General features: G+C 43.0%; 1 protein-coding gene across 2 annotated transcripts; it reads right to left on the bottom strand.

Moving 5' to 3' along the window:
• Nucleotides 1-12,836: 12,836 nt before the first annotated feature.
• APG7 (ThiF family protein) lies at nucleotides 12,837-18,798 on the bottom strand. Of its 2 annotated transcripts, none has more exons than XM_087398750.1 (14): nucleotides 18,381-18,798; nucleotides 17,900-18,108; nucleotides 17,595-17,786; nucleotides 16,424-16,478; nucleotides 16,220-16,314; nucleotides 15,924-16,113; nucleotides 15,676-15,784; nucleotides 15,442-15,586; nucleotides 15,191-15,349; nucleotides 14,894-15,082; nucleotides 14,597-14,785; nucleotides 14,308-14,423; nucleotides 14,035-14,182; nucleotides 12,837-13,900 (listed from the first exon to the last, which is right to left on the bottom strand). In XM_087398750.1, the coding sequence occupies exons 1-14, from the start codon at nucleotides 18,538-18,540 to the stop codon at nucleotides 13,721-13,723; spliced, it is 2,136 nt and encodes a 711-aa protein (XP_087254876.1). In that variant the 5' UTR covers nucleotides 18,541-18,798; the 3' UTR covers nucleotides 12,837-13,720. The 2 variants fall into 2 exon arrangements, with proteins under 2 accessions (XP_087254876.1, XP_087254877.1); XM_087398751.1 differs by having other exon boundaries at nucleotides 15,194-15,349.
• Nucleotides 18,799-20,587: the final 1,789 nt, after the last annotated feature.

The raw sequence follows: 20,587 nt of genomic DNA, 5'->3' as shown, positions 1-20,587 counted from the left end.
CTTCATATAAACGCAGTCCAAACACACATATGGTCGGTTCCTCTTTGTCCCATAACGTGAATGGCGGATCTTTTGCTTAATCTAAAGGCGCTGCACCCAGTTCAAGAAGCAACGTAGGACCAAGATGTATGTGGCTCCAAAAACACCAGCGACCAAGCCTTGAGAATCGAGATGGGCAAGATCCACGATGAAAGTCATGCGACTATCTGCCACCTTGAGGAAGTTGATTTTGGGACCCAATGAGAGAGAGCAAAGGCAAAAGATTCGTTAATCGATGGGAGCAGCAGTGGTGGCGCCATCGAAATCCGCAGCGAAGTCTAATGGAGCGAAGTATGATAGAGCCACGCTCGGCATCTTAGAGAGGCATAGCATTTACATGCGTGCGCAAAGGCAAACGATCACCGATCAGAGCTAAAATAGAGAGAGTCTCTGAGAAAACCTAAAGCAAACTGGCAAACTGGCAAATGCTTATGTTGATTGGCATTCTTGGACTGCCTGGGGCAGCAAAAGAGGTAACGCGCTGCCTCTTTTGCTGCCCCAGGCAGTCCAGGAAGGAAGTTCCAGCCAACTTCCTTCCTGGACTGCCTGGGGCAGTTCCTGGACTGCCTGGGGCAGTTCCTGGACTGCTAACACGCTGCCTCTTTTGCTGCCCCAGGCAGTCCAGGAAGGAAGTTGGACTGCCAACTTCCTGGACTGCCAACTTCGTCAACAAGAAAATCCATTGATGGTGGTCGCCATTGCTTACGGGTCGTCCATGAAGGAGTTTCGTGGAGGCGTCGTGTAGCTGCCCGTGTTGTGTTGCTATGGAGGTGCACCAGTACGGTCAGAGGTTGTTGCAATTGCTCTCTGTCGTGGAGATGGAGTGAAGAGCCTTCGCTCATGTAGGAGATGCTAGTCGTTGCATAAAGTTATCGGTGGAGCGTGGGCTGCTTCATGAGCCGTGTGTAGCCGCTGTAGGCAGGTTGTGCGTAGGCTGGCTTTGTGGCTGCTGGTTGGAGCTGTAGTCCAGATACATGGTCTTAGAGGAGTCAAAAGTTTGTGTGTATGTGCCTCTTACCGAGGAACCTGCCGCTGTGCTTGCGGAGCCTTGGTCGATGTCTTTGAGTGCGTACTTTCATTGGATTCGGAGGCCTCTGAGCCGGCTGTGTTAGAGCTAGAGTCATGGGAGTCTCTTGTAGAGTCGATGTTATAGCTACTGTGGAGGGATCCCGGAGGTTGATGGAGCCATAGCTAGAGCTTGACGGCTATACGAGGTGGTGCAAAGCTCATTGAGCTATCGTGGATGACATTGAGAGAAGCTCGAGCTAGGCGTGCAGATGAAGGGAGTCGTATAGAGGCTTGGCACTATTAGGGGTGGCACGGGCAGGTCCGATATCCGATCTGGTGGTGAAACCGGTCGCTCCGCGTTCGAGACCGGTGACGTAGTTAGGCGGGGGCGGGGGAGGACGGGGGCCTGCAACCCTTTCATGCATGAAGGGTTGGCCGGCAGACCATTGTAACCCACCAATTACTCAAAGCATGACTCCAGCCCATCCCTGTCCCCCTACTGACAAAGGCAGGAAGAAGCTCCTTTACGTAGTGTTGAAGCTGCTCTTCCGAAACACAAGGGCCGCTTGGAAGAGTAATTGGATCTGAAGTACTCAATGGTGATAATAGCTTCGCAATGTTTAGCCGACTCAAAGAGGATTGTGGGTTAGTCGAGCAGCTGCTTCTTAGTGTCTGAACTGAGATCCTTCAACGGGGATCGAGTGAAGGCTTTGGTCAAAGTTGCCTCGTACAAGTGCTCAACAGAGGCCTTAATTTGAGGAGTAGAATATAGCCACGCAGCAAACTCTGAAAATCTCATGTTGGCCACTCGAGCCGGTTTATCTATCATAAGCTCCCCAGCAAATTCATGCAGGCACTTGCTAAGAGGCGCTTCTAGCGTTCGTATTGCTTCAACTAGAAGAATAGTCGGAGGAGAGCCGAGCCTGACGCACTTATGTAGGAGACTCTCCGATAAGCTTTCTGCCTGCGATTTATAGACCTGGTTCTCAAACCAAATGCCATTTTCCTGTTCCACATCAGCTCGCTTTGTGACATGCGAATTGCAGCACTCCTCGTCTTTGTGACATGCGAATTGCGGGGGAGGAGGGGAAGGAGGAGGGAGATGGAGCAACCGGGCAGGACGCCATAGTGGGAAAGGGGGAGGAGGTCAGAGGAGAGGAAAGTGGTGCGGAAGAGGAGCTTCTGTTGTGAGACAGGGATACCGTCGAGGCTATGGAGGGCGAGCTTGAGATCTAAGACGGTGGAGGAGGAAGGGAGGAAGATGGAGAGGGTGTTCCCCCTCAAAGATTGCACAAACAACTGCATCTTGCAAATACGACAACTGAAACCAATCAACGTTTTCACTCTTTAGAGGGGGTTCCCACGTCGGTCCAACCTGGCAGATATGCCAATTTTTGCGCAGGTCCAACCTGTTCCCACACTCCACTTCCGTTGAAGATGGAAGTTAGTTCTCGTCTGATTCCAAGATCGACCACAAGGAACTTGATTAACACGCAGAGTCCATTAGGGGTGTTCGGTTACACTTGAGGTAAGCCATTTCGCTCATTCTGGGATGTGAACTTTGAATTAACACGCAGCGTCCATTAGGGGTGTGAACTTCGAATTGCTTTCGTGCAAAGACGTCATGTGATCTTTACCGGATTCTTTCCGTCATTTCGGACTTTTTCGGTTTCCACGAATTTTTCGCCAAGGTTCCCAAGGTGTTTAAGAACCCGGACAACGTATTAGCAGAAATAATCTAACTTCTGAGTGCTTCTCAAGATTGTCCATCAATTCACAGTTCATCCAGTGGCAATACATCACTATATGGCTGCTTGCAGTTCGTTGCAGGTGTAAAGAAAAGACAGCGTGCAGAAAACCCATGTAAGGGGACTCCGCAAGAAGAAGGGCTATTAAAGGCTACAAATTCTCATTACGATAACGTGCGTTGGAGCGCTTCTTCCATTAACAGGAAAGCCTCTTTTCCTGAGAGCCAGATCAAAAGTTATGAATCGTTCTTGCTGCTACCTTGAGAACAACAGAACTTTGGGGATCCTTGCGTTCAACGCTGCAAAAGATCGGATCGCTAAAAGCTTAAAGAAATGGTCGTCTCGAGAGGACTGAATATTGATATGCTTCTGTTCCGAAGCTTTTCTATAATTGCAAGCATCAGACGGCTAATGGGGATATCGTCCAAGGTCGTGCGATGTGCATGGCATTCAATCTAAATATTCTAACTGCAGTCGTGGAGGTGAGCTTGAAAATCCATTTCACGCTTCCGAGCCTCGAGCAAAAGAGGAGTGCCTTCCTTCCTTCCTGGACTGCCTGGGGCAGCAAAAGAGGCAGCCCCAGGCAGTCCAACTGCCACCACAGTGAGTCACCTTTGGACTGCCTTTGATTGATCGTCTTCCTCATCGTTCTCTTCTAAGAATCTATACGAACATGCTTACCCTGCCCTAGGCAGTCCAGGAAGGAAGTTGGATAACTTTGCTCGCTGTGGTAGAACTTCCTTCCTGGACTGCCTGGGGCAGCAAAAGAGGCAGCCCGTCCAGGCAGCAAAAGAGGCAGCCCGTTAACGGGCTGCCTCTTTTGCTGCCCCAGGCAGTCCAACCGCCACCACAGTGAGCCACCTTAACGGGCTGCCTCTTTTGCTGCCCCAGGCAGTCCAACCGCCACCACAGTGAGCCACCTTGCTTCATATCTCTTTCGGCTCACTTTGCTTCATATTTCTTTCTTGCTTGCACTCTTACTGTTACGCTTGCCTCCCTAGGCTATGGTCGTTGAATTTATGAAGAGAAAAGAGTACTTACCTCAAAAGCTCTTTGCTCGTTGATGTTTGTTGAAGGCCGCAAGGAGGTCGATGTCGTTGAAGTTTGTTGAAAGCCACAAGCAGCTCGATGTCACGGCAGGCATCTCCGAGAGGAAGGAGTCGACATCACTAAACTTTTGAACTGTGGGAAGATGAGAGGGCAGGAATGGAAGGGGGTGGAGAGTGTTGGAGGAGTGTGAGGAGCATTTGGGGAAAGCTTCAAGGCTGGAGAGAAAGAGAGATAAAATCGTTTCAAGGCTTGAGAGAAAGAGAGAGAATCTGACCCAACCCACCACGCCCTTCCTCATAATATCTCCAGATTTTGCAGGCGATTTTGTAGTAATGATTTTGCAGGCGATGGTTATTATTAGACAGATTTTGCAGGCGTAGCCTTTAGAGAAACGATTTTTGAGGGATTTTGCAGGCCTGGTCATTATTAGACGGTAGGAGAAGACCGCATAACTAACACCTTGTAATAGTGAGGAGAACACCATGTAATGACTCATGATGGAAATAGTAATGTTGCTCGTTCATGCAAATGTGAAGTAAACTAACACATTTCGATAGTTTTCATTTTAGATATGGATTTGAAGATACTACTCATTCTAACTATTGCTAGTAAAATATAGTAATTATAAATCTTTAATTTTTTTCTTGATATTTTAGTCTTTCAATACCAATATATAAATTTGAAAGTTACTTCTCTTTTTATTCATTTATATTCAATGTACACCCTTACTGAATGAAATGCATGGAGGCGTCATTCAAGTTACTATATGCATGAAGGCTTCTTGTTCAAAGATTACCATTATTCTAAACAAATAAACACATATTGTTTAATAAAGACCTGTAGTTAAACGACCACCTTGGATGCTAATAGTGACATCCATTTGCATTTGACACTTACAGAGACATACGTGTTTCTCTTTCAATGCAGTGGCTCTTTCAACACTTCTCTTTGCTCCATTCTCTTCGGTCTCCAACACATCTATGCCATTTCTTCTTTTGCCTCCCTGCTTTCGGACCCTTTGTGTAGCTAGCTTTTCACTTGTTCTTTGGTTGGTGTCGTCTGGTGCTACATCTTGGCTCTAGCATTTGAATCATGCCTTTCTCAGTTTTCATTCGCTTTGGAGAACACGAATCATTGACCATTCGTTTTGACACTCCTTTCCTGGAGGTTTCATTGGTGGAGCTTAAGGAACACTTTCACATTGAGAACGAGGACATTGAGCTGCATCAAGAAATCGGAATAGATGAGCTTGCCATTGTACTTCTAGTGGTGAACTTAGAGGATGGTCAGAAAGGATTCAAGATTAGTGGTGGCCAACAATCAACCTTAAGAGTTCACATGTCCTATAAGAGAGGTACTCATGGTGACTTTATGAATCATGAACTGAATAGTGTGGTTTCACTTATAGAGAGGATGCCTTTGAATAGTTCTCTTCATGTTGCGCTCAAATCTGCAGTCGGGTGGAGAAGGTTACTGAGCTTCCTGTAACTTACGATGGATATATTGTCTTTGAACTTCCACCTATGCCTAAAGGTTCACCAATGTCTGGAATGGAACAGAATGCTGATGGTCATGTTTGGACAAAATATTCCACATGTTCGCAAGATTGCTTCAATGGTGTTGTGAGAATGAGTAGATGTTCAGGTTATTTGAGATGTTGTAATTTGGATTGTCCTTTCCTTGAACGAATGGGAATTTTAAATGATACACAATGGAAAGGAAAGCTTAGGAGGCCTCCTCTACCTGGTCCCATTGATCCAGCCTTTTTGTGTGCAAGCATTGTGATGCAATACCAGAGTGTGTTTACCCATGCAATGCTATTATATATTATTGCTTTCCCCATGAACGAGTGAAGGCAACGAGATGCGCAGTGCATGTGGGTTTCCATGACCATCCAGTTGAAAAAGGTAGAAGTCGAGCAAAGGAAATGCAAGTAGAGGATCTCATTTCAATGCATGCTAGGTTGAATGGAAATTCCTCTTGCAAAAATATCGAGGTGTCTGTGGCACAAGATCTTGTGATGGAGATGATGCTAGCAAAGGATGGGGTTATTGTGGAGCCGCTAGATGATCAAAAGTTTGAAGAAGTGCTTGAAACCATTACACCAATGACCCAGAGAAGGAGGCTTCAGAGAGTGGTGCAGAGCGCAAGAAGTGAGGCTAGAGGAGGGGATGGTGGAATGGATTCAATACTTGATTTAAAGAGGAGATGCAAATATCCATACCTACAAAGTATCCTATTTCCTGAACAATTGCAAGATGAACAACAACCACATATCTTCAAAATGTCGACCATTGGTCCAGGATCAGGAGTTGATCTAGTGAATCGCATGCGGCCTAGTGGAAGCTTGGGATCACAATGGGTTCATTTTGACCATGTGCATCGAGTGAGGGGATGGTCAACAATGGGTGCTCATGTGTATGACCCATTCATAAGGGAACTATTAACTATAGCAATATGTGAATTCAAGGTGGAGGATAACCATGCTCAAGTTCGATTCTGGGAGCTACTGAACAATACAATGGAGAAGAATGGTTTTAAAAAACCTGAATTCCATGGATTCATGGCAAATGGAGCAGGAGCAAATTGGCTGGCTGTCCGCACTATTTACAATGGTGGACCTAAAAATGTGATGGATGGTAGAGAAAGAACTTGTGTTTTCCATTAGGAGATGAGCATGGTTGAGCACACCAGACGATGCATTAAGCCACAATTTCAGGAGGAGAATAAAGTTCTATGTCGGAAGTGGAGAGAGCCACAATTTCAGGAGGAGAATAAAGTTCTATGTCAGAAGTGGAGAGAGGCAACAACTTCAACTTCTACAGACCAATGCAAACAAACATTGAATTTGTATTGGTCCCCGATTCATGTGAAGGAGGGTGAGCTACCAACATTGCATACGTGGTTTGCTTGGTGGGATGTTAGAGTCAACCAGTGGGGGGGAATGTTCTTGCGGCAAGAAGAGCACTCTGGATTTGTTCCTACAGTGAACCTTTCAGAGACAAAACATTCTAGCATGAGAGCAGCACATGGATATGCAAAACACATAACATTGTATGATGCTTGTGCAGCAGATCTTGTAATGAGTGTCCTTCAGAGTGCCCACTACAATGCCTTTATGAATGGAAGACACTTGGGTATAGGACCAAATTTGGATGCTCTCCGGCGAAGAATACTTGATGGTAGTGGGTCTGGTAAAGGGGACAGAAATAGGCTTGTGGATTTATCACACACAGTGATTGAAGAGGCTGGGATACAATCTCCTATGACAACAAGGAGAGTGATAGGAAAAAGAAGACAAATTGATTTTAAAATTCCATCACAGGACATGGTTTGTAGAGAGATAGATATTCATGAAGCCAATTGGGCGATCAGGAGAACCGAACCACATAGCATTGTCACATGCTTTGGCTACTTGGCAGAGAGTCGGAGACGATGTGGGGCACTAATCAATTCACTTGGTAGAAGTGCAAGTTATGGTGTGCTAGCCCCTTGTTTTAAGGGAAGAAGGCAACATTCTCATGGAGTGATAGAGCAGTTTGTATGGTTTTGTAATACTTCTGTCACCCATACATGGAATGTGGATAAATCCATTCAAGGTGTTCCTGGGGTCTCTCCAGGTGTATGGAAGGTTGCAAGTGGGACATCAATGACTGTAGATGAGAGGGGTGCCCTTATAAGGGCAGGGTTCGTATTTAATAGTGATGATTCTATTGGTGTGATGGGACCTCCTTATGCACAACAAATCCATACACCTAGCCATGTGTGCCCTTCTCATCGTGATGGAAAGCTTGTTTCATGGAGAAGTAAGTTGAATAAAGATTTCAAGGAAAGGATACACAAGGCAGTTATAGAAAATGGGGAGGTGGTGAGAGAGAACATCATTATTCCACATGAGGTGCATGTATTCCATGTTCGTACAACAGGATCAATGTCCAAGGGGCTAACATATAGTGTCTTGATTTCAGAGTTTCCACATTGCACATGCCTTGATTTCATAGAAAGGGAAGCAAGAAAAAGTCCCTACATGCCTTGCAAGCACATATACTTCGTGTTTATTGTTGTCTTGGGCTTAAGTGAAATGGTGCACCAGTTTATGCATCAGGCTGCATTGACAAAAGTTGAATTGTTTCAAGCTCTGGGTGGTAGAAGAAACCCATCAAGTATGTAGTGTATGGCTTGGATGCCCTTTTTTTACATTTCCTTCAGAATCGGATAATATATGTAGGTGTGCTTCCTTGCATGAAGCTGCATTAAGTTGTATTTTTTGAAGGTGGAAGAAACCCATCAAGCATTTAGTAACCTAGATGTCCCTTTTTTATATTTCCTTTGGAAGCGGATGATATACATAGGTGTGCTTCCATGTTTTGGCAATGCACGAAAAAACATTTTGTACAATCATTCCAAGGGTTGGAAGATATTTTGAAGCATCAAATTTTTATATTAATTTTTTTTTGTATGACATATGCTTTTTGTGCTATGGAGTTAATAACTTTTAGAAAAAAGGTGTCTTCTGACAACATGAAGAGCAGTTCATGTAATATGTTACTATTCTCATTATTGAAAGCATTCAATGTTTTATTTTATCATTACTTTTTCACAGCAAAGGAAACATGATTTGAACATGTACTTCTGGAAACATGCTAGCCAAGATGCAGGCGAGTGGGTAAGCTTTCTTGGAGCATAAATTATGGTAATTGGCTGTCCTGATGAATATGATGTGGTTGTTATTAAACAGATAACACCTTGCATTGTTGTTTGTCCACGCTCGCTTATTTGGCCTCGCTCGCTTTTCTTCGCTCACTTTTTGGTAATCCTCTGGGCATACAAGTCATAAGGTTCAAGCAAGTAGTGTGTAATCAGAGTTGTGTAATCAAAGTGTGTGAAGAGGTCTATCATTGTGCATCATACTGGCCTAAAGAGCTGGGAGATGCTTGCTATAGAGAGGCTAATAAGATCGTTGGGAGTTTGGAATTTCCTTGAGCCGCAAAATGTTGTCATACTTTGAAATTGTAAAAATCTTTCAGGCATTGCTTGGACTTGTGGACTTTCTCATGGTGCTCGTAATACCTGATTTTGTGTCGACCTGCTTCCATGTTAGTACTTAAATGTTTTAAGTAGCCCGGTGGTAGAAATATGACGGTTAACGACGATAACCAGTCTAAAGAGGACTATTTTAGTATAGCACTGTGCACCAAATTCTAGGATAGCACGGCAATAGTGTAGGGATAGCACAGTAGTAGTGCAGGATATGTTATCGTCAGTGTGGTGGTTGGTTGCACTAGGATATTAACAGCCACCATCATGATGGGTTGCTTCTATTATTACAAGATGAATGGATTTGTGGATGTGTGGATTCCTTATGGAAACAACGCGGTGGTTGTTGGGATATACTAAAAACAAGCATGGTATGAAATCTAATGGTTAAAAAAACTATAAATAGCCTAAAGGGGACTATTTTAATATAGCACTATGCAACAAATTTTAGGATAGCACGACAGTAGTGTAGGGATAGCATGGTAGTAGTGTAGGATAAGTGATCGCCAGCGTGGTGGTTGGTTGCACTAGGATATTAATAGCCACTAGCATGGTGGTTTGCTTCTATTATTACAAGATGAATGGATTTTTGTATGTGTGGATTTACTATGGGAAACCAGTGCGGTGGTTGTTGGGATGTACTAAAAACAAGCATGGGATTTACCATTGGGGATTTACAAAAATAATTTGATAAAACCAGCACGGTAGTTGTTTGGGATATACTAAAAAGAAGCATAATCTCACATACAAATTCCATTTTTTAGGACAAGTGGAATATTGTTTCCTTGCAATAAGACTACATTTTCTTGCAATGAGACTACATTTTCTTAGTACTATCTCAATCGTCCTTGTCCACCGCTCCAAGACACCCCAAGATGCTTATGCGTGTCTAAATCCAACTTGAAGACACTCTTTCGCTTCCTTCATTGTGGCACAGGTTGCATCTGGAACTTAATAGCTCTTACTAGATGAGAGTACACACATGTTTGTGGACTCTTATGTAGTAGTTTGTCATTGCGACCTCTCTTGGATGTTTTTTAATACCAAAAATCTCCAACTACTTTCTTGAAATGAATAATTTTCAGCAAAATCTATGACAGAGACAATAGTATCACGGGGAAAATTGGCAAGGTACGTCCTGAACTGCTTATCTTGCCAGCTAGCCATGAAATTATGAAGCACATATTTTGGGATGGATTGAACCAACATGACCAGATCTCAGGTCATTCATAGCTTTCCAGGCCAAGTCAAAGTCTATGTGTGTTTTGCAACAACAAACATTTTTGTCTTTGAGTTTCTTAATGTACCAAGGCTTACAATGCTCAAAGCTCCTCTACCCAATTGAAATGTCCGGATTTTGATCCATAAACATGAGATACAACTCCGTCTACTGACCCAACATGCGGGAACAACAAAACAGTGAGCCCTCTTTTTGCTACTACTAAAAGAAGACAAACTTATAGTCTAATTAAAGTATATAATGAAGCAAAACAATTTTCAACCACCGCGCTGGTTTAGGACAGTCACAATTTCAATCACCGAATTGGTTTAGGACATGTTTAGGACACTGGGCTAGTTAAGTACACGTTTAGGACAGTCAACCACCGGGTTGGTTTAGGACATGTTTAGGACAGTCACAAGTGTCTATGATCTTAACCACAATATTCTTCGAGTACTGAAGTGGGATTCACAAGAAATTTATGGCTAGATGAGGAATCCCATGCTCTTTACTTTAAGTCTTGAGGATTCTAAAGGTCATTAAAGGGGAAACATGTCGCTCTATAGCAGTCATGAGTATGTAGTACAATAATCAATCCTGATCCAATTGAGCCATTAAGCCTGCATAGATGAGTAAAGTCCATCAACAACCCTAATTGGAAAATATGGTTTTTTGTTGGTGTACTCATGTGCATATGGTGCAACATTGAGTGACTACATTTGGTTGAAAGTGAGGAGAGAACATACATGTGAACTCCATGACCTAGAGATTGGTTTGCAAGAAAAGGTATAGTTAACCTCATTAAGGTCGTAGGGGCTAGTGTGCAAGAGTTGCAATAAACGTTCTTGAAAGTTTTAACCAACTTGCAAGAATCTTAGAAGGAAGCACTCATGAGGTGCTACTAAACTATTCCTTTATTTGGCCTTTCTTATATTTAACGTTCATTTCCCAAGCTTCTTTCTCTTTCTTTCATCTAATCCAATTGAAGTTCTCATTAAGCGATCCTTACAAAGGAGCTCTAGGTTTGTTCTTTGGTCCTTGTTGGCCCTTTCTACTTTCACCCTACCCCCTACTTGTTACTCTCATGAGACAAACCTTTGTGACTCCTTTGCAAAGGTCTACAAAAGGCCAAATCTATGCTTCGAACGCACTTAAGAGGCTTGCAATAGACAATTTAAGAACAAGGACTTTAAAGGCCTTCCTGGAGAAGATCACCTTCACAATAGTTATAGATCCCTAGCAATTTGAGAGCTTCACCAAACTTAGTATCACATAAACCAATATGTAGCTTCCCACACAATACCCACGTAAATGATTGGACAACATGCCACCTAAAATGCATTTCAAATCCAAACATTGCTTCAACCTTAAGGGGTCATTAACCTTGTCTTCATCAAGATCAAAGACAACTGCACTAAGAATAATAATAAGCTCCAAGGGGATAAACCGAATAAGGAAGTACCTTTAACTATCTATTTGTATAAGAGTACTCAAGATATTGAGACTCTTCAAATCACAAATATATGGGTGAATTTGGAGAGGGTGCTAAGAATATTTTTACTTGAGCACAATGCAAAAATTTGAAGTACAACTTAAACCTCCACTTCCCCCTGTTAAGTTGTATGAGAATGTTTCAATGGAAAGTGGCTTTATGAAGATCTCTAGTTCCTGTTCTTGTGTGGGACAATGAACAAGGCCTATTTCGTCATTGAGGACTTTCTTGCATAAAGTGGTAATGCACTTCAACGTGCTTTATTCTACCATAATAGACACAGTTCTTTGCTAGTTAAGCAAGGACTTCTATCAATCATCTTACTTTGGATTGACATGCACATCCTTCTTCCCTAGCAAACACAATTGTCTTTGTTTGATGGTTACTAAGTCGACCTTGTGCCTAAGTGTGTGATTGCTTGCAATTCTCGAAATCAAATGATTACTCTAAAAAAATTTCCCTCCATTAAATCAATTTATCCTTGGACCATCCAATTCCATTCAACAAATAAGATCTGCATACTAGCTTTGAAAGAGATTTGACTAGGAAAGCTACCTTAAAGTCAAACAAGGAGTTAATTGATCCCCACTCAACTTGACAAGGCCATGCTCTCTTCCTTGATCCTTGGAGTTCAATGAAGTGGGCGATACGATGCAAGTAACTCGCAATACAAGAGATTGCATACATTGCTAGTACTTGGCCTAGGTATATGGTAGCTCTTGCTCCATGTGCATGAATGTTGAACACCAATTTTGAACAAAAAACATGCAACTTTGTGACAACTACTTAAAAGTCCAGAACGTCGATGCTACTGTAGTTGACAAAATGCATTTCTTAACCTCTCTCAATTTCAATCACATTTGTGCCCACAGGTACCCCATTGGCACAAAACAAAGACGTGCTCTTTCTATTTCGTACTATAAAGGCACACTTGTGGAGTATTGGAACTTATATGTAATGGTAGGTTGTCTAGGCCAAAGGAGGATCTTCTCCCTTGTGCTCCTAATTGAGAGCTAGCACGAACATTTACTCATCCAAAGCCAAGAGTAACAAAAAGAAAGATTGTGGGGCCAAAGTCTCAACTGAATGCAAATATAATCTCTCTTGCAATTAAAGTACCACTAGCTAGCAGCAACACAACAATTGGGGCTAGATAGTTTGCAACTGAAAAAAACATGTATATCAATCAAAATGTAAATGAGACCTTCTAAACTCAAACAGTTGGAAACCCTTGATGGTTTGTTCTCACGGATTAGAAAAAAAATCAAAAGCCTCAATTTCTTTGAGTACAAGGAGCAATTGGTATTATTTGGGATGTGGGGCAGTCGCTAATATCCCAATCTATCAAGAATGGCAGGCATGTTTTAGAAAACTGCTCCTGATCATTCATGATGTGGAACTAACAAATGTTACTATGGGGGTTTAACAAATGTTACTGCGACATGTTACTCAGGGGTCTTTCTTGATCAGGAGGGATGCCTAATCTTTGATGCTCTTGACGGGGGCAATCACCTCCACCCAAGCCATCTATGTCTCGAAAAGAGGCTTGCTTTCAAAACCAGCATTCTTAGACCTTACTGTGCTCTCATTCCCTTAGGATATCTATACATATTTCTGCCATTTTCCATCAAGGTAAGTAGGCCTCATCACTCAACACAGCCTATGCTTAGCATAATCTGAAAAGAATGACAATGTATTCCATTCACCACAAAGAGCGTACAACCTGACAGACCAGGTATTGCTTCCATTCAGAAGATACATCTTAACGTTGTGACCGCCTTCTTGATGGAAGCAGGAGCTCAAATAGCACCCAGCCAAAAAGGGGGGGGGGGGGAGGAAACAATGTTTCTTCTCCAGCCACTGATGGTACCTTCAATGGCAGAAAAACAGGACCAGCACCCACAACCCCAAACATCCACTCAGGTATCATGACTCCAAAAGTCTGGGGCCATGCTGCCTAGATCAGCCCCAACGAGACCAAGGTATTTTCCACTATAAATTAATTTCTGAAATCCGCAACAATCAGATTGTGTGACGCTCAACCGTTCGGAACAATCTGAAAAAACAATAGTGAGATTGAAGCAACCTTCATGAAGGTAGCTCTGAGGCAGTAAACATGATATGACTTCAGAGGGAGTCCACATCCTCAACATTAAAAGTATCTTCTGAATCATCCTCCCAATCAATTGAAACCTTTTTGGTTGCCATCAGTAAGTCTGTAAGGCCTGTGAGATCTTCAAGATACGTTGGGTAATTGAAAACTTGTCTCAGAAAGTCAAACCCTCTCTGTTGGTACTCTGCTACAATCTGCAAAAGTAAAACTTTCAATTTGCTTTCACTAGTTTGTCTTGTTTGTGCCTTTAAAAGCACATTGCGCATCAATTTTTCATCCTCAATAACAAGACAGCCAAACGGTGGGTACAAGCAAGGTAAGAGCTTACATGCGAAGAGCATGCTGTACACTTATTGAATGCATTGCCCACAATAAGCAGCTGTGAAAAACTAGCAACAAAACCCCGAATTTGATGAGGCAAAATGCCAAGAGGTTGTACAAGGGGGGAAGTTCCTTTGTCTGCAGGAGCATTGACCCTGTAGTGATAAGATAAACGTCAGTAGCCCTATAGAATTGTGTTTCTTATTCTATGAATCGATAGAGTTTGAATATGGAAGTGCAATCGGATGTTCTCCTGAAATAATGCATTTCTATCACTTACCCTAAAGGATGGTGGAGAAGGCTGACCATGAGTTCCACAGCAAACGCAGCTGCAATTGGTGCAAGACCTGGGCGAGTAACTGTGCATTGCTGATCCAGCGTTCGATTCAATGTTGACTGTGACATACACGAGCATTAGATTTGTCGTGCTCATCCATCACAGTATGTCGTTTGAAAAAAAAATGATTGCTAGCTGAGTTACTCATGATTCTGATTTTGGAAGAAAGTGAAAAAGTCCTTGCTCCCCTCCTTGAAAAGACCATGCTAAAGACCAGCCAGAGGTTACTTACATCTTCTGGTGCAACCACATCATTGCAAAAGTAGCAACCCAACCTTGTCTTTTCAGGTTCTACATGGTGTCCCAAAGGCTCAGCTGCAAGTACGTCTGTATTTTCTAGACCACGCTCATTCATGCAAGGACCAGCACCATGTCGCATCACAAGAAAGGTGTCAAAACCTAGAGCCGCATTGATAGCAATCTGAAAGAAGACGACAAACAACCTTAGCAGCCTACAAATAAATCTAAAAATTTTCGACACCAAGCCACAGCATTTGTAAAATTGATTGAATGTCCAGCATCTGGATACCTTGTTGGCATTTGCACAAAGGAGGGTAGGCAACCAGCGACTTTCCCGAGTATCCGTTAAAAGGAAAACCACATCATGTTCATCAATAAGTTCCTGCAATAGACTGCAAGCCTTCATAACTTCTGGTGCCTCAATTTCACTTACACCATGGCCAGGCATGGGTATTGCCAACTTAACGCCCTTTGCCTCCTGTGTACACAACAAGAGTTTTGCAATAGTATCAAATATAAATTATATGTGAGATGCCTAGGCATAACTTACATAAGTTTGCTGTGGATAAAAGATCAGGTAAACTACCACACCAGGGAAGATACGCCTCAAATTCTCAGCGGCTGCTTCTGCCTTTGGTTTGCCACCACTGAGACAATCATCAAAAGTATACAGTGACTGTCGAACCGGATTAGACATTGCTACATGGCCATAATCGACCAAAGTAATATAGTGTACACCCCAAGCCTGGAAAGTTTCAAACAGCAGTACAGTTCATGTATGCCATCAAAAGGTCTTTGTTCATCAGCAGACATAAAACTAGCCATAATCACACCTACCATAAGACCACGTGCCACCTGACAGCCTAGTGTACCAGCTCCAAGAACAAGGCACTTTGTCCTGGATAGCAGATCCATGTCTAGGGAAGGTAAAAGGCGCCATCTCATCAATTTGAGATTCAAATCCGCTGCAGATCTCGCAAGTCTGAACATTACATGCTTCAGAAATTTCCCCACATGACAGGCAGTAAGTAAATGAAGAACCCTTTTAAGTCTACAAACAATCCTGACCACCTGACAGGGTCCATGGATGAAGCAAGGTCCACCATTTTAGGCCCGGCCTTTTGTCGATCATTATACTCCCACCCCACAGACTCAGGAACCTGATTCCGATCCCTCAAACCTGAAAACAGTAAAAAGTGTTCATAATTAGGAAGCAAAAAAGTTCAATTCACCAATGCAGCTAATCAAGCAGAAATGAACAAGAGTAAAATGGGAAATCATGAGCAATTCTTCAAGAAAACTTCTAACAGCTGAATTACCTGAATACTCCGGGATAGTTACATCCGTTATAAGGCACTGGTCCAAATCAGCCTGACCTCTCTTTTCTCGATAGCACAAAACTTGAAGATGGTGTATGCCCCATTGTACTCCTGCTAAAGTAAGAAAATTGCGCAGGGGCCATCCAGGATTCGTACGAAGGTGACAAGGATCGTAGAATGCTAGAATTACCTGCCATATTATACCTTTGATTGAAGCAATCGAAACCCAATATGTCACTAGCTCAAGAAGACTCTCTACACAAAGGAAGAGCTTAGCACATATTCCTCAAACTAACCTTCCCACCTTCTTCTTGACACCTTGACCATTCATTTAGAGGCCTTGCCTTCACTTCAGTACCATTCATATTGTGGAGCAGAAAGAATGGGCAGCCTACAATAATTTTGCAAAGAGAAGACACACCAGTTAAAATATCAGTATCTAAGCTGAGAACGATTGCCATATAAAGCCCATAGAGACTATAAGTATCCAATAAACATACTCGTAGAAACTGAAGATCCTCGCCAAGTTTGGCATGCAACCAAAACAGCTCCAGCCTACATAAGCAAACATGTATCCATCAATACTATGTCAATTTCATTCTCAAATTTAAGGAGTGTTGTGCTTGGCTTATTAAAGTATGCACACAAACAGCGCTTATTTGTCTATTTGTTGCCCATGATCTGCTCCAGAATATAGTAGAGGTGGCCCTCTCCGTCCATAGGTGGCAGCTCTTTTTTGACCGGCATGCAGTTTGAGCAATGAGACATGAAACATATCCTGGAATTTGGAAATAGGTGATAGCTCCAACTGATCTGCTACTTCCCCAATTTTGCGGATAATCCCATACCGGTAATATACCTATGACAGGTTTATGTGGGTGTCAACGTTCAAGAAGGCATCTGGTGGAGCCATAGGTGCACAGAATCCCCTCCCAAGTGCATCCTATTTTTGCTTGGCCTTGGCATACTGCATGCTTTTTTGGCCCCTTTCAGTGGCTGAAGCCCTGAATATAGCCAAACTTCAAACTCGATTCCCCCATGCTCAGCATGAAGTGGAATCATCTAAATTCTATCCTTTTAATCTCTGGTTTCCTTCTTATCTTGGGCCATGAAGATGACTTCCAAAATCAAGAGAATCTTTAAAACATGTGAACAACTGTATAAGACTGCAATTTCTTCATTTAGTGTCGCGTAGTCTAGCATCCACAAAAATGTTAAATGCGGGATGACTAGTTGTAGCAGAAGATGAGGACAAAGTAGATCGAATTTTCCTCAAAAATTGGAATGCATTATCGAGTGCATCTAATTCTTCATATGCACACCCCTCTTAGACTGATATGGCAGCAGCTTGCAAAAGTTCTCCAAAAAACCCTGAATTGGAATATCCATTTTTTGGCTAGAAACCAGGACCTTGAATTTACTCAAAACTGCCTATAAACCATCAAACTTGTGTGTACAGAAAGATAAAAGCTACTACTGCCCCAAAATGGCTTCCACTACGTCCCAAGAAATTTTGCTGATGCCGAAAACGTCATATGCCATATCTACATATGACATTACAGTCTAACAGAAGCATACCACAAAACATCTATTTTTAGAAGAACAAAAGAGACATTCCAAATCGTTGGATAGATTGATTCAGATGCCTAACAAAGTGAAAAAGTAGCATACCACTGCTGCACTGAGAATTTTAGAAGCTGGTTGTAGCGGAGAAGATGTAGCTGGTGGATGAAGTACTAAAGCTGGAAACGCAAACCAGTAATAAAATTTCCATTTTTTCAGATCCGCATAAGAAATAAGAAAAAATCTGTTTAATAGTCTGCCATCTTCTATTGCACTGCCTGTGCATATGTCATCCCACACCTGTTACAACAGCAATATTGCACTGTAAGGACAGAAACTCACGCAATGACCATAAAAAACAAAGTAAGCTATATTGTTCTTCACTAATATTCAGGTAAGGTCAGCATTAACACCTTTTGTCCTTCTTTCTTCAGAAGAGATTGCTTGTCAATGGAATGGAACTCCTCCTCCGTATTGGTATTATAAAGTGTACCAGGTACTGGGCATTGGTTTCGATTGCCCAAATGGAATGCAGAGTTCCCCCCAGCTTCTGTAGGGATGGACTCAAAGCGTAGCTGTAAATGGTTTGATATTTGAGCATGAGAGCAAGGCGCAAAATACCCTGCTCAAAAAAGGTGCTGGTCAGCGTCTTACATAGCTGAGCCTGCTGAGCATAGTCTCAAAAGGAATTTTTGGATCAACGCAAGATCGCATAGAAGCAGTAGTAAGTCTAAACGTCGCGCAAGCGTGGAGCATATTCTATCGCAGAATTCCGAAGTTTAACGCCTTCCAAAGGGGCAACATGCACATCGGGAATCGGTCTGACTGCACTGCAGCTTCCACCTTGGCATTGATCGCGTGTAAGGAAAGAAAGGGATGAAATTTGGCAAGTACCTTGAATTTCCAGAGGCTGATCGTCAAGGTGGAGGGCATCGAGCTTGATGGCTGCCAAGCGCTGCCAGAATTCTTCATCGACACGGCTATTGAAGCGTTGGAACTTGAGGATGGAGTGGGGAGGGGGAACAGGTTGAGCTAGTTCCTGAGGCTCCGCCATAAACAAGGTCCCAAACCGCTGGAGGCTACGGCGAGAAAAGCTTCAGCCGAAACGATTTCAATCGTCAACGGAAAAACTGTGGGCTTCCCGGCCACCGGGAAAAACATCACGAGGCCATAAATAGATCCTCTTCAGAAAAAACAAAAAAACAAGTTGAATACATTCAAGAGGCCTGCCGGGGCAAATTGAAAGGTGAGAAGAAGAAGTTGCAGAAGTAAAAGAAAAAAAAGAACAAGCCAAATTGAAAAGTGAGAAGAAGAAGAAGAGAGAGAGAGAAAGGAGGAGAAAATGATGGGGGCATAAATAGAAATTTAGCTTTAAGTTGAGAGAGAGAACTAGACTACACTTGGAAATTCAAAATTAAAAATAAAGAGCTTCCAATTTCGCTTTGCCAAGCTCCTTCCACTTTAAAAGTGGCAGGCCAAAAAGTGTTGTCTCCCCTAGCTCCGACAATTTCTACCTGAGCCCATCACACCACCCGCCCCCGCCCATAGAGGAGGAAACAGAATTGGAAGATGGCTGCCCAATTTGGTGGTTCACACCACCCGCCACCACCGACCCTCATCATCATCATCAGACTACTAAGTTATGTTGCCAACCTGTGATTGGTGTAGGAGCCAATCATGTAGTAGTTGGAGGAGTCGTCCATGGAACGGACGGCCTTCATAAATCTTTTGTGTCGGTGTCTGCGTCCATCCTTGTCAATTGCCCTTCACACCATCCTCTGGAAGATGGCAAGCAGGTGGTGTGCTCAGATTCGTGCAGTCCGAATGTGATAGCTCTCACCTTGGGCACATGTAGCGGTTTTAGCAAGCTTCAATTGAGTAAGGAAAGCAATCAAATGTCTGCTGCTACTAAAGGCCATCGGATGCCTGACGGATGCAAAGGGATTGCACAGGTAGGCAAGGGGCAGTATGAGGGGGGTATCCAATAGGGGTCTATTCAAAGGCAATTTTTGGAGGATGATCTCCATAAATGACAATTTGAATCACACAACTTAATTAATTTTTAAAAAAAATTATACACGAAAATTCACAAATACCTCTATGAAGGTAGTGCTAATAAAAATGGAAAATTGTTGTGAAGATAGTGGGAGAGAGGGAAGGAGTCTCACTTGCGGCTTTCTCACATGCACAATGGGGGAATACACACAAAGGTGGAGGCTGAAAACAGTTTTCCTCTTCTTAGTTGTGAAAGCCAAAAGAACTCAAGTACAAAGAAATAGAACAACCCTATATGTGGGTCTCAAACCAAACTCAACTAACTAAGGTGGCATACTAACTGAGCCACGAACTAGTGTAGATAAGGATAGCTGTCATCCAGCTATTATTCGTGGGCGGTGTACCAACCGCATCTCCAACTAACAAGTCGGTGACATAAATGCACAACAGTCACCCTGGCATATCGCGAGTGGATCGCGAGTGGAGCTCGATATCTCAACACTCCCCCTCGAGCTCACTCCCAATCCCTGTACACCAAGCAGGTCTCTGAACTTGCGCAGCTTCTTTGCGCCCAATGCTTTCGTGAATATGTCAGCTACCTGATCCTCTGTGCTGACATAAACTAGATCAATAAGACCTAGTAAAACCTTCTCCCGCACATAGTGATAATGCACCTCAATGTGCTTTGTTCTGGCATGAAAGACTGGGTTCTTTGCCAAATGTATACTACTCATGTTGTCACAATAAATGACAACCGGCCCATCTGTAGACTGATGCATATCATAGAGTAGCTTATGCAACCAAGCTACCTCACATGCAACCATTGCTGCACCCCTATACTCAGCCTCTGTGCTCGACAAGGCAACTGTAGGCTGTTTCTTGCTGCTCCAAGTGACTGCAGCACTCCCAAAAGAGAACACATATCCACTGGTAGATCGTCTATCAGAAATGCTACCAGCCCAATCAGCATCAGTGTATCCATGCAACTGTATCTGAACCCCAGCCTCATAAAATAGTCCATACTGCAATGTGGACTTCACATACCTGAGTATGCGTCTAGCCGCATCCAAATGCGGTTTCCTTGGAGCCTGCATAAATTGACTTAC

Source organism: Dipteris shenzhenensis, chromosome 27 (genome assembly GCF_047967505.1).
Source record: "Dipteris shenzhenensis isolate YYH24624 ecotype China chromosome 27, Dip_SZ_1.0, whole genome shotgun sequence".
Lineage (NCBI taxonomy): Eukaryota > Viridiplantae > Streptophyta > Polypodiopsida > Gleicheniales > Dipteridaceae > Dipteris > Dipteris shenzhenensis.
The sequence above is the reverse complement of the archived record's forward strand: the minus strand, read 5'-3'. Positions and strand labels throughout refer to the sequence as shown.